Source organism: Nicotiana sylvestris, chromosome 2 (genome assembly GCF_000393655.2).
Source record: "Nicotiana sylvestris chromosome 2, ASM39365v2, whole genome shotgun sequence".
Lineage (NCBI taxonomy): Eukaryota > Viridiplantae > Streptophyta > Magnoliopsida > Solanales > Solanaceae > Nicotiana > Nicotiana sylvestris.
The window spans coordinates 17863394-17875566 of record NC_091058.1 but is presented as its reverse complement, the minus strand read 5'-3'; the positions used below and the strand labels follow the sequence as shown (position 1 = coordinate 17875566).

At 35.2% G+C, this 12173-nt stretch overlaps 1 protein-coding gene across 1 annotated transcript; it reads right to left on the bottom strand.

The window, feature by feature from the left end:
* Nucleotides 1-8654: 8654 nt before the first annotated feature.
* Nucleotides 8655-11234, bottom strand: LOC138886486 (light-induced protein, chloroplastic-like). Its single transcript, XM_070167738.1, has 3 exons — nucleotides 10654-11234; nucleotides 9277-9472; nucleotides 8655-9181 (listed from the first exon to the last, which is right to left on the bottom strand). The coding sequence occupies exons 1-3, from the start codon at nucleotides 11106-11108 to the stop codon at nucleotides 8867-8869; spliced, it is 966 nt and encodes a 321-aa protein (XP_070023839.1). The 5' UTR covers nucleotides 11109-11234; the 3' UTR covers nucleotides 8655-8866.
* Between the last annotated feature and the right edge of the window lie 939 nt (nucleotides 11235-12173).

Below are 12173 nucleotides of genomic sequence, written 5' to 3'. Positions count from 1 at the left end.
ATATGGGTAGACTCGTGAGCGAATAGGCTTTCTAGTTTTGTAATTTTTATCGAATTTCAAGATGTGGGCCCGGGCGCTGGGTTTGAGCCAAATTCGGAATTTTTGGTCTAATTTGATAATTTTCGTATAGGTTTCATTCCTTTAGCATATATTGATGGTAATATACTAATTTTGGTTATATTCGGAGTATTTGGAGGCCGAATCGAGAGACAAGGGCATCATGGGTTAGAATTTTGGCTTGGTTTGAGGTAAGTAACGCTTCCAAACTTGATTCTGAGGGTTCGAAACTCCTAACTATGTATTCTATGATTGATATTGAGGTGACGCAAATGCCAAGTGACAGGCGTGTGGGCATGCACCGTGAGAATTGCGGCTTGGATCATTCTATGGCACCGCTTAGTGACTCTTTCTTGCCGATATCTGTGTTGTGATTATGTGATTAAGTTAATGAGCTGTAAATCATGCTAATCATCATGTTAGGGCTTTACGCCGATACTGTTGAGACCTGAGTGGTCGTTTCTTGCTGTCATATCATTAGTTTCATCGATACTCTATACTCAGTCTTGTTCATGAATATCCTATTATGTCTCAGTCTCGGTTATTATCATTTGGCACATCATATCATTGTTTCGGGCTAGTATTATGGTACTGTGAGCCCGTGTGTATGATACTGAAAAGCGATGACTGAGTGAGGCCGAGGGCCTGATTATGATTGACAGTATTGGATCGGGTTGCACGCCATAGTGTAATATTGATTATGCCTTCGTTGGCTTGTTATAGCGCTTGGGCTGAAAGGATCCCCTCCTGAGTCTACACACCCCTAGTGAGTGCAGTTGATATTATTGAGGGATGGATCTTCCCTGGACATGGATCTTGTCCGATGTACTTATACCTGAAGATGTATCTTCTCCATAGGGCTGAAATGGCCTTCCTCGGTACTGGATGACTGTTGTCAGTGATGTGTATATATTCCGGGATGGATCTTTCCTGGGCCGGATGGCTATATATAGTACCGAGCGGTCGAGAACTTGAGAGTGGAGGTACATGGTACATTTTCATGCTTTATGTGCATTGGTACGTAGAGATTTGCTGAGGTTTATACTTCACACTGTTTAAATTTGTATTTACTTACTATTGAGCTGAATACTTGATCTGCAAGCATGCCTACTTTACTGTACAGACTAATTGTGATACCTATTGAGGTTTAGTTCGTCACTATCTATCAGACCATAGTTTGGACTTGTTACTTACTGAGTTGGTGTACTCACGTTATGTCACGACCCCAACCCCGGTCATGATGGCGCCCAACACACTACTAGGCAAGCCCGATCATTCAACAACATTATCCCAAATTCTTATTCAGATTATAGATAAATATCACAGAGAATTTACTAGGTCATAACTTTCAAGTGTATAATTAATAATAAAATCTACGAAAGTTCAACTAAAATACCACACCATAGCCCAATAAAATCTGGTGTCACGAATATGAGCCTCTAATACAGAATATCCACCTATTACAAGTCTGTCTAGGAAAAATGCGGAATAAAAGATAGAGATAGAGGGGAGAGATCAAGGCTACGAATGCCATGCAACTACCTCAATACTCCCGGATACTGCTGCTCAACTAAACAAATCCTCACTCAGCCTGTGATGTACCTGGATCTGCACGCAAGGTGCAGGGAGTAATGTGAGTACTCCGACCCAGTGAGTAATAAATATAAATAATGGCTAAAAGCAAGAAAACGCGTAAAGGCACAAAACATTCTATACAGAAGTAGTAAAACCACTTAAAATAGTAATTCAGTGAAATATCAATGAAATCTCTTTTAAAACCAGTAAAATAGGTAATTTGGCAGTAATTAACAAGTAGAAATTTGCCCCTCGGGCTCAGTATCAAAATAACAAGTAGAAATCTGCCCCTCAGGCACCGTATCAGTCACTCAGTACAGTATCAGCCCCTCGGGCTCACTCTCAGAACAGTATCACTCATATCAGCCCCACTGGCGTAGTATCAATCACTCAGCATAATGGGTACCCGCGCTCACTGTGGGTGTGCAGACTCCGGAGGAGCTCCTACAGCCCAAGCGCAATAATAACATAAGGCCTGAAAGCCTTCTCACATCACTCATAAGGCTTGAAAGCCTTCTCACATCACTCATGAGGCCTGAAAGCCTCCTCACATCACTCAAGCCACCGCGTGGCGTAAATGGTATCATAGGCCCTCTGCCTCATATCACTCAGCATATCCTCACATATGGCCCTCGGCCTCACTCAGTCCGTAAATCATCATAAGCCCCTTGGGCATTTGTAAAACAGTAGTTCTCAGCCCAAAAATATCATTTAAGTTTCAAATCTGTATAAAGTGGTTGAGTTTGTAAAACAATAATTGTCAATGGGATTGAGTTCAAATACAAGTCAAAACAGTGAGGAAATAGTGATAAAAATTCCCGAAGGATTCAAACAATTGGCACGAAGCCCAAATATGGCAAACAGCCTAAATCATGATGATAACAAATAAGTTTCAGTAAAATACGTAGTAAAATCATCAATCGGGACGGACCAAGTCACAATCCCCAATAGTAAAAAGACCCCGCGCGCATCATCCAGCGCGTGTCTTGCCTCAATATAGCACTACGATGTGCAAATCCGGGGTTTCAAACCCTTAGGACATCATTTACACTCATTACTCACATCAAACCGGCTATTTCTTTAACTCGCGACGCATTTGCCCCTCGAATTGGCCTCCACGTGCGTCGAATCTGCCTAAAATCACAACGAATATGTCACATAATGCTAAAGAGACAATACCCAATCGAAAGCACTCGAAAAATATCAGAATTCACGAATTTGGCAAAACCCTAGCCCCAGGCCCACGTCTCGAAATTCAGATTTTTTTTTACGTCATCGGGTTCCTTTATCTCGCCACGAGTCTATACATACAAAAATCTCTCAAATCGGACCACAAATGGCCCCTCAAATCCCAAATTTAGAATTTCAAGCCCTAATTTCTTACAATTTGGCTATATTTTCATGAATTTCAGGGATGATTTCACAATATAATCATGTATTTAGTTCATAGGACTTACCTCCAATCAATCCTCTTCGAATCCCTCTTCAATTGCTCCCAAGTAGCTCTCAAAATGACCAAAAATGGTGAAAGAAATGACTTAGCTCGCGGATGAAATCTTTTTAAACATTCTGCCCAGAATTTTTTCGGAAGTACTGTTCACACGCGCGGTTACTGTTCACGTGCGTGGCTACTGTTCACCCGTGTAGTTACTATCCACGCGTGGTTACTGTTCACGCTGCTAAAAAAATACAGCAACAGCCAGAAATTGCATCACTTTTCTTTTTACTAAAATGGCTCTAACTCCATCATACGAACTCGGAATTCGATGATTCTTGTTCCTATGAGTCACAAATAATGATACGAATATATTCCTTCAATCTAAACTCAATTCGGAGATCGTTTTCTCAGTGTGATATCCATTTAGCTTGTTAAACAATTAACTCATGTTTCGTGTCAAAAACCCAATCGCGACTTAATGAAATTAGACCAAACTTTCCAGATCACTCCTATAATTCATTATTTAAATTTTGGAAATCTCGAAATAAAATTTCGATCTCCAGAACTAAAAATGGACCTTTGGATCATTACATGTTTATGCTCAAACGGCAAAAATCTTCCAAATACTCTTCCAAAACTTATCCGTGCCTCATGGGACCCCGACCAAACATGCCAACATAATCCATAACATTATTCAAACCTCTTCCAATCATCAAAACACCTCAAACAACATCAAATTACCCAAAACTCATCGAATTCAAGCCTAATTTTCTAAAAACTTCCAAAATACACTTTCGATCAAAAACCCGACCAAACCACGTCCGAATGACCTAAAATTTTGCACACATATCCCAAATCACCTAACGAAGCTACAACAACTCTCGGAATTCCATTCCGACTCTCGGATCAAAATCTCACCTTTCAACCGGAATTCGTCAAAATACTAACTTCGCCAATTCAAGCCTAATTCTACACCGGACCTCCAAAATTACTTCCGATCACACTCCTAAGTCACAAATCATCCCCCGAAGCTAATCGAATCATCGGAATTTACATCCGATCCCTCTAACTCATAAGTCAACATCTGGTTGACTTTTCCAACTTAAACTTTCTTAAAAGAGACTAAGTGTCTCATTTTCTATCAAAACCAATCCGATTTAACTCTAACACACCGAATACCGATAACGAAACATGAAGAAGCATTAAATGGGGGAAACGGGGCGGTAACTCACGTGACGGCGGGTCGGGTCGTCACACGTTACCCCCTGCGCCTTGTGTGTAGATCCAGGTATCTCAGGCCACGGTAGCGGCTGTTGACTATTCCAGATGCGGATTTCATCGGAGATAGTGAGGTAGCTGCCTGACGTTCGCAGTCCTGCCTTTCTCCTTTTTTTATCTACCTTCTAGTATATTTTGGATATTTTCAGATTATTTTGGTCTAGTTATGTTTCGAAACAGATATAGTATTGCTCATGACTAGTGACACCCGAGATCGAGCATTTTATTTTCCACTTTTATTTTGGTTTTGACTTTACATCTTTTATGGAAATTTCAGTTGGAAATGGTATTATTTAAGCTTTAAATGAAATGTTGAACTATTTTGGAAATGTGTCGGCTGGCCTAGTTTCACGATATGTGCTATCACGACCGGGTCGGTTTTGGATCGTGACAGCTTAATAGGTATAAAGTGAGATTTTCTCCTTTGGAATTGCCCGACCTATTTGGATAAGTTGCATCATGGCCTTTTGTGGGGATCTTTCCACTAATAGCCGGTGATATTTATTGTTTACTTTTTCTAGCAATATACATAAATTATATACTAATTATACATAATTATACATGTATATTATAAAAATTATGTATATATTATACCTCTATTGGCTATTTTTAATTTAGGTGATTGGGTGGGCGACTATTTGGGTTAATTCTTCTTCTTTTTATATTTATTCCCGTTAACCTACTGAGCCAAATTGAAGTAGTGGCACTTAAAAAGGACCATTTGTTCAAATGCCACAGCTTATCTATCCTCACATTGAAATAACTTCCTTTCATTTTCTCTCCAATCTGTTTAAAATAACTTCAATTTCCAAGATCAAGCAACATAGGAGGAATATCAAAGTGACATAATATACCCAATTTTTATTTGTTCCTAATATTTTACAATATAATTATAGGGAAGGAACTATCCCACGAATATGGAGAATGAGTTAAAAGAAGAGGGGATTGGTATCTATACTCGTTTTTGGGTCACGTCTTAACTTATGCCCGCTTTGTAAAAGAAATTGCAAGTGTACCCACTTTTTCGCGTAACTTCAGCATACGGGGCTGAAATAGCAAAAGCAATCATGCAAAACTTCAGCATTCAAGTAGACGGGCCTGAAGTAGTAAAGGCAATACGCTGAAGTTTTTTTGTCCTGGATAAGATGAATAAATGATTTATATCATTTATAAAAACTTCAGCACTAAAATAGTTGAAGTTTTTTTTGTCCTGGATTCATTAGTTTTGTCATAAAGCTTTTTCAAAAACTTCAGCAGAAGATGCTGAAGTTATTTAGTTCATTTGTAAAAACTTCAACACTAAATAAGCTGAAGTTTTTTTGTCCTGGATAAGCTTTTTCAAAAACTTCAGCAGAAGATGCTGAAGTTATTTAGTTCATTTGTAAAAACTTTAGCACTATATAAGCTGAAGCTTTTTGTCCTGGATAAGCTATTTCAAAAACTTCAGCAGAAGATGCTGAAGTTATTTAGTTCATTTGTAAAAACTTCAGCACTATATAAGCTGAAGTTTTTGAAAAAGCTTTCTAACATACTAGATAAATAATCGCCTTATTCTTTCATAGTGTATTACTACTATAAAATAATCAGATTGCCAACAGTATCTAAATCATAAATTTTGGAAACAATAAATGTGAAAAGAACAGAATTACGTGGAAATATTCACAAATTATTGTCTACTAATTTACGTAATTATTTATAATTTATTTTTAAATAATCTGATTAACATACTTATGAAAATCATCCCATGAACTGAAGTTTCATAGCAGCACCAACAACAGTAGTAGTAGTAGAAGAAGAAGAAGAAGAAGAAGAAGAAGAAGAAGAAGAAGAAGAAGAAGAAGAAGAAGAAGAAAACGAAGGAGGATGAGAAAGGGGCTGAAGTTGTTTAAAAAGTGAGTACAAGTTAAAACTTTTTTAAAAAAATAGGTATAGGTTAAATGGGGGCGACCACATAGGGCGCCCCATGCAATTTTTATGAAAAAGTATCTTTTGTGAAATTTGAGGCCTGCACTTAACGGTGTACAACTTATAACACTTCATTCTCTATTTAGGCTAATTACCATTGAGCAAACACAGCTTGATTTAGTTTTCTCTTTCCCTTTTTTTCTGTTTATTTTTATGCCTTGATTTCCAGTATCTCATATATTTTAGGGTTTACTAAAGAAACACTAGGTGCCAGGCCAGAAAAGTTAAAACTTTCTCCAGTTGGTCAACGATAACAACACCAATTCCAGCTATATTACCCAATGGGGGATTGCATCTATACCCGCTTTTTGGGTCACGTTTTAACTTGTGTCTGTTTTGCAAAAAAATTGCAAGCGTATCCACTTTTTCGCGTAACTTCAGCATACGGGGCTGAAGTAGCAAAGACAATCACACAAAACTTCAACATTCTAGTAGACGGGCCTGAAGTAGCAAAGGCAATACGCTGAAGTTATTGGGTTCATTTGTAAAAACTTCAGCACTAAAATAGCTGATGTTTTTTTTTTGTCATGGATTCATTAGTTTTGTAATAAAGTTTTTCAAAAACTTCAGCAGAAAATGCTGAAGTTATTTAGTTCATTTGTAAAAACTTTAGCACTAAATAAGCTGGAGTTTTTTTGTCTTGGATAAGCTTTTTCAAAAACTTTAGCAGAAGATGCTGAAGTTATTTAGTTCATTTGTAAAAACTTCAGCATAATATAAGCTGAAGTTTTTTTGTCCTGGATTCATTAGTATTGTCATAAAGCTTTTTGAAAAACTTCAGTAGAAGATGCTAAAATTATTTAGTTTCTTTCTCCAGCATGTATGTTTACTTTATTATATATGTAAGTAAACTTTTATTTGATTTTGTAAACTCTTTTTTGTTATTTAGATAAACATAGAAGTGTACCCTATATATTACATTTATTTTAAAAGAATTACGTTTTATTCAAATCTAGCTACGGTGTTTTAAAGAACTATGCTTATAGAATTTTAAAAAGAGTTTTATAGTTATATAGAGTTTTTTTGCTAGAGGCGAAGTAGTATTTAAATAATTATAAAAAATAACAAAAGTTCCTAACATGATTGCACATGATCATTAACCGAATTAAGTATGATAACAAGATAAAAAAAGATAAATTTTATTTTTAATTTAAATTCAAATTTTAGAACTTTATTTATAAATTCAAAATTATCTTTTAATTCAAATTCCGTATATATTATATTATATTATATTATATTATATTTGTATTTAACTAAGTAGTCAAATATAGAATAAAGTTACCATATACTATTGATATTTATTAGCTTGCCACTTGGCTTAACTATAATGTCAATTATATATGGTAACTTTCTTGCTTTAATATATATATATATATATATATATATATATATAGATTGAACTTACTTGATAAAAAATCACATTTTTGTTAATTAAGTTATTTTTTTATTAATTTCCCATGGGACATCCCGAAGCGATTCGTTTTTTCTTAATCAATTTTTAAAATTTAAATACTATGATGTGGTTCTCACAAACGATATTAACTTTTCAAGCATAATAATATATGTTTTTCAACGGTTATTCTAAGGTCAATACTTAATAGAAAAAAATTAACCATGCATTGAAAAGATTGGAAACATCTCTCCCGAACAAATTCTATTCGCTTCAACTTCAAGTCTTCCAACATGCTAATATAACAACAACAACAACAACAACAACAATAACATGCTAATATAAGAGTTACCAAAAAAAAATGCTAATATAATCTTCCAACATTCTATTCTTTCTATTAAAATATCAACATTTTGTTTGTGACAGAATTTAAACTCCTATGTCTTAACTCTCACATAACGTGTTACATTCTTACAAGTACACTCTTACCACTATACTAATAGCATATTTTGCAAAACTTCTAAAATCCGCTTACTAATAGCATATTGTGAGAAACAGGTTATGTTTGGCTAATTAATTTAAAAAACAATTTTGAGCAGTAATTAGTATTTGACCAAGCTTTTAGAAACTGCTTCTAAGTGTATTTTTCTCAAAAGTGCTTCTCAAAAAAGTGTTCTTGAAGAGAAAGTACTTTTTTCTGCTTCTCAAAAACTGTTTCTACTCTCCTAAAAAACACTTTTTTCCTTCTAAAAGCTTGGCCAAACACCTCAATTTTAGAAAAGAAAATACTTTTGACCCAAAAAAATACTTGTGGCCAAAAAAAAGCTTGACCAAACAGGCTATATAATCCTTTAAGGCCCCAAACCAACTTTGGAATTCAATCAACTATTTTAATGGTTCACTCAAAATCGCCATAAAAAGGCTTCCAAAGTTGATTGAATTCCAGCGTAGTTCATATGCTAATTCTTTCAAGCCATATATTTCCAATATTTGATACACCAGGAAACCTCAATAGTTACAAATCATGAGGTCAAGCAGATCTATAGATTTATCTTTCAATGTAAATACATATTTTTAGTTTACATCATCTTTTATTTTTTCCTTTCTATATTTTGCTCTTCTATACTACCTAGCATCATACACAACTTCAAGAAAATGTCTTTTTAAGGCTTCAAGAGGGGACTGCCTTCCTTGATCAACACAAATACACTGCCTCCATCTCCTCTGGAAATCCTAAGCTCATCATCCAGGTATGTTGTCAGCAGCCAAGATTGTGCATTGCTGTTGGAAATAGGAAACTTAATTGGTGGTTGACTGGAAATAGACTTGGCTACTGAAGAAGCTGTGTCTTGGACTGAATTAATCAAGCCTTTGAAAGGGCTTAGATCAATTTTTTGTCCCAAGAATTCGACGTTCTCAGGCAGCTCAATAGAATCCGTCAACTGGGGTGTTCCAATTATGCCTTCATCAAATTTAATCTGAACCACGAAACACAGTATAACATGAGACCAAAATGATGATCAAGTATGAGGGATGATGACTAGACTAGAAAAATGTGGAAGAAGATAATGACCTGGACACGCTTAGGACTTCTGACTTCAAATTTGGCGTTGGTAGTAATGGAAGTTGTAGCTAAAGGTCCAGCAAAGACAACACAGTTCTGAACAGCAAAAGTCTCAGAATCGATGGTCTGGGAAATCTCCTCGACGCGAACCAGAGGCAGTGTGCCCCTTGACAACAAGGGGAACAGACCAGAAAAAGATGTGTACCTGCAGTTTTCCAGTATACAATTCCAAGTGTTCATGCCAACAAGCGCGAGTATATTACATTTACAATGAAGAAAGAACATTTAACATTCTTAGTGCACTAAAGAATGTCCTTGTTTTCATCAAAAGATAATGATTAGCTACAAATCAACAAGCCAACAGTGATGGTGGTGAAAAGATGCCACCCTTAGAAAGTGATTCTCAAAGAAAATTAGTCTCTTCACATCAAACTATTATAATCTCCTTCAACTTTGCTGCATCTCAAAAACACTCTAAAATTAGGGGTGGACGTATGTTTGATTTGATGTATGGTCATGGCAACATATATGGTCGCAGTAATATCTTTAATAGGTATATTTAGCCGTGGTATTTAGCACCCATAAATCAAAAACTTTTAAGTAACCTTTGTCGAACACGGTAGTGAAGGGATTTCACTAAAATCCTGATATGTATTAGGGATACTTCTAGTTTTCTAGTGCACAAAGCATCCCGCGTTCAGTAGGGACCGGTGAAGGACCGCACCCCGAGGGGGTGTATGTAGGCCGTCTATCCTGATGCAAGCATCAATGACTAATTCCATGGCTCGAACCCATGACCTGTAGGTCACGCGGAGACAACTTGACTGTTTCTCTGAGGCTCCGAATACTTCTAGTTTTCAAGGTACCAAAACCTTTTATTATCTTTCCTTTGTGTTCCAGATAGGCAGGAATATTAACTCAAATTCGATTGCTGAATAAATGAACTATGATAGTTTTTATTTAACAAAAGAATCCAATTGCTTAGAGCACAATAATCAACATACACAACATGTAATAACTAAAAGAAAATTGCAAGCTAGTGAAACAGTTAGTCATGTGATTCAATCCTTGCTACTAAAGTAATTCATCCAAAAGATTCATCAGCCTTAAACTACCCCTTCAATTAAGCGAGAATTTTTCATAAAATCAACAAAAGTTGATAAAAAAGTTATTCTCCGTTTTCCCAAAAGAATTACAGATTCCAGCTTAGCAAAGAAAAAAGAAATTAATTTTTGGTATAAATTCGGAATATTAATTCATTTCTTTCTGACAATATTGTAGTTTGAGAAATTATTTTTGTTCATTTCACACATAGCAATATGGACCACATAAATAAATGGAAAAAAAAGTATATTTTTCATGGTGCAGGTGAAAACAGGAACTTACGCAAGAATCCATTTGCCATTGAGAAGAGGCAACGCCTCGGTAGGAGCAGGAGTTGGGTTCATGGATTCAAGCTTAGTGATGAGTTCCACGATCTCAGCACGAGTTTCACTGCTAGCACTCAAACCCCTATTGGTTCCATAAAATGAATCAACCAACTGTTTCTTCAGCAATTCGATTTCGCTCGGCTCCTTTGGTGGTTCTTCCTCTGCTACCGCTACTCCTCCTCCACTTGGCTTTATTTGCTCCACTTCTGGACCCCACTCGTCGTCCTTGTCGTAGTTCTTGGCTTGTGCTGTGAATTTTGGTTTTGGGTTTGTGAATTCTTTGACTGAAATTGATGGGAAATTTGTGGAGGTGATGGGAAAAGTTGAGATTTTTGAGGTGGGTTTTGAATATTGGGATGTAATTTGCAGAGTTTTGCAAGGAATTTGATTTAGAGAAGAGATGGAAGCCATTATTTTGAGGAAAATTGAGAGAACAAATGAGTGATGAAAACAGGGGAAGGTCGATGGAAAGAGTGTTACTTTAGCTACTGTATGATGCTTTGTATATGAGTCTCGGGCCTTTGGTTATGCTGTTGTGAAGAAACGTATCTGGCCTCCTTAAATAATTTTATTTTGTTTTACACTTTCTCGGCCGGTGTAAAATTAATTGAGATATATTTGTATTTTTTCACTCTAATATCTGTTTCGTAAATAAGTATTGTATAAATTTTAGACTCTGTTAATATGATAGTTTTTAGTATTAGTTCAGACAGAAGTACAGTACAAAAAAAGAACATCCATATAGGTTTTGAAAGACATTAGGTGTCAATCTCAAATTGTATATACTTAGATAATTTTCCCAAAAATTGTAACTAAATTATTTTATTCATCACCAAAGAGAGAATTACAAAACTGTAGCTAGATCATATCTCAGTCCGATGTTACCTCTAAACAATCACAGAACCTCATACTAACAAAAGACGGACTTACTTGGTACTTAATGTGCAAACCAAATTTGGTAAATATAATATTAAGAGTCAATAATAAATAATTAAAAGAATATCTTTATAGGTAATAGAAACCTTTAAAATAATTACATTACTCCACCCATATCAATTTAAGTAATACAATTCAAATTTTGAGAGTCAAGATTTTAGTTTTAATTGTGAATTCGAACATAGAATTCTTAAGTTTTTAAAGTAAAATTTATATATTTGAAAATTACATAAAAATACTATAAATTATATTAATTAATAATTTAAAAATATTGAATGACAGATTAAAAAATTATGATCAAAGAAAAACTCATTTGACTCTCGAAATCTGAACTACATTACACAAATAGGGATAACTAAAGTATTTTATATGTTATTCTTTCACATCCCATTTATAAGATTAAGATTTTACATGTATTTCTTTTATTGATGGTGAACTCATACTCTAAATAATATTTTAAAGTGTTTGATTCCGATAATAATTTATATATTATTCTATCATTATTAAACCATAATTTCTTTGTGAAAAAAATATTATATG

Bases quoted from the DNA above. Each gene is read 5' to 3' on its own strand.
- LOC138886486 (XM_070167738.1), bottom strand. From the start codon at position 11,108: ATGGCTTCCATCTCTTCTCTAAATCAAATTCCTTGCAAAACTCTGCAA. The intron at 9,473-10,653 runs GTAAGTTCCTGT...GGAAAACTGCAG, and splicing joins AATGGCAAATGGATTCTTGC to GTACACATCTTTTTCTGGTC. The intron at 9,182-9,276 runs GTCATTATCTTC...TTCGTGGTTCAG, and splicing joins GAAGTCCTAAGCGTGTCCAG to ATTAAATTTGATGAAGGCAT.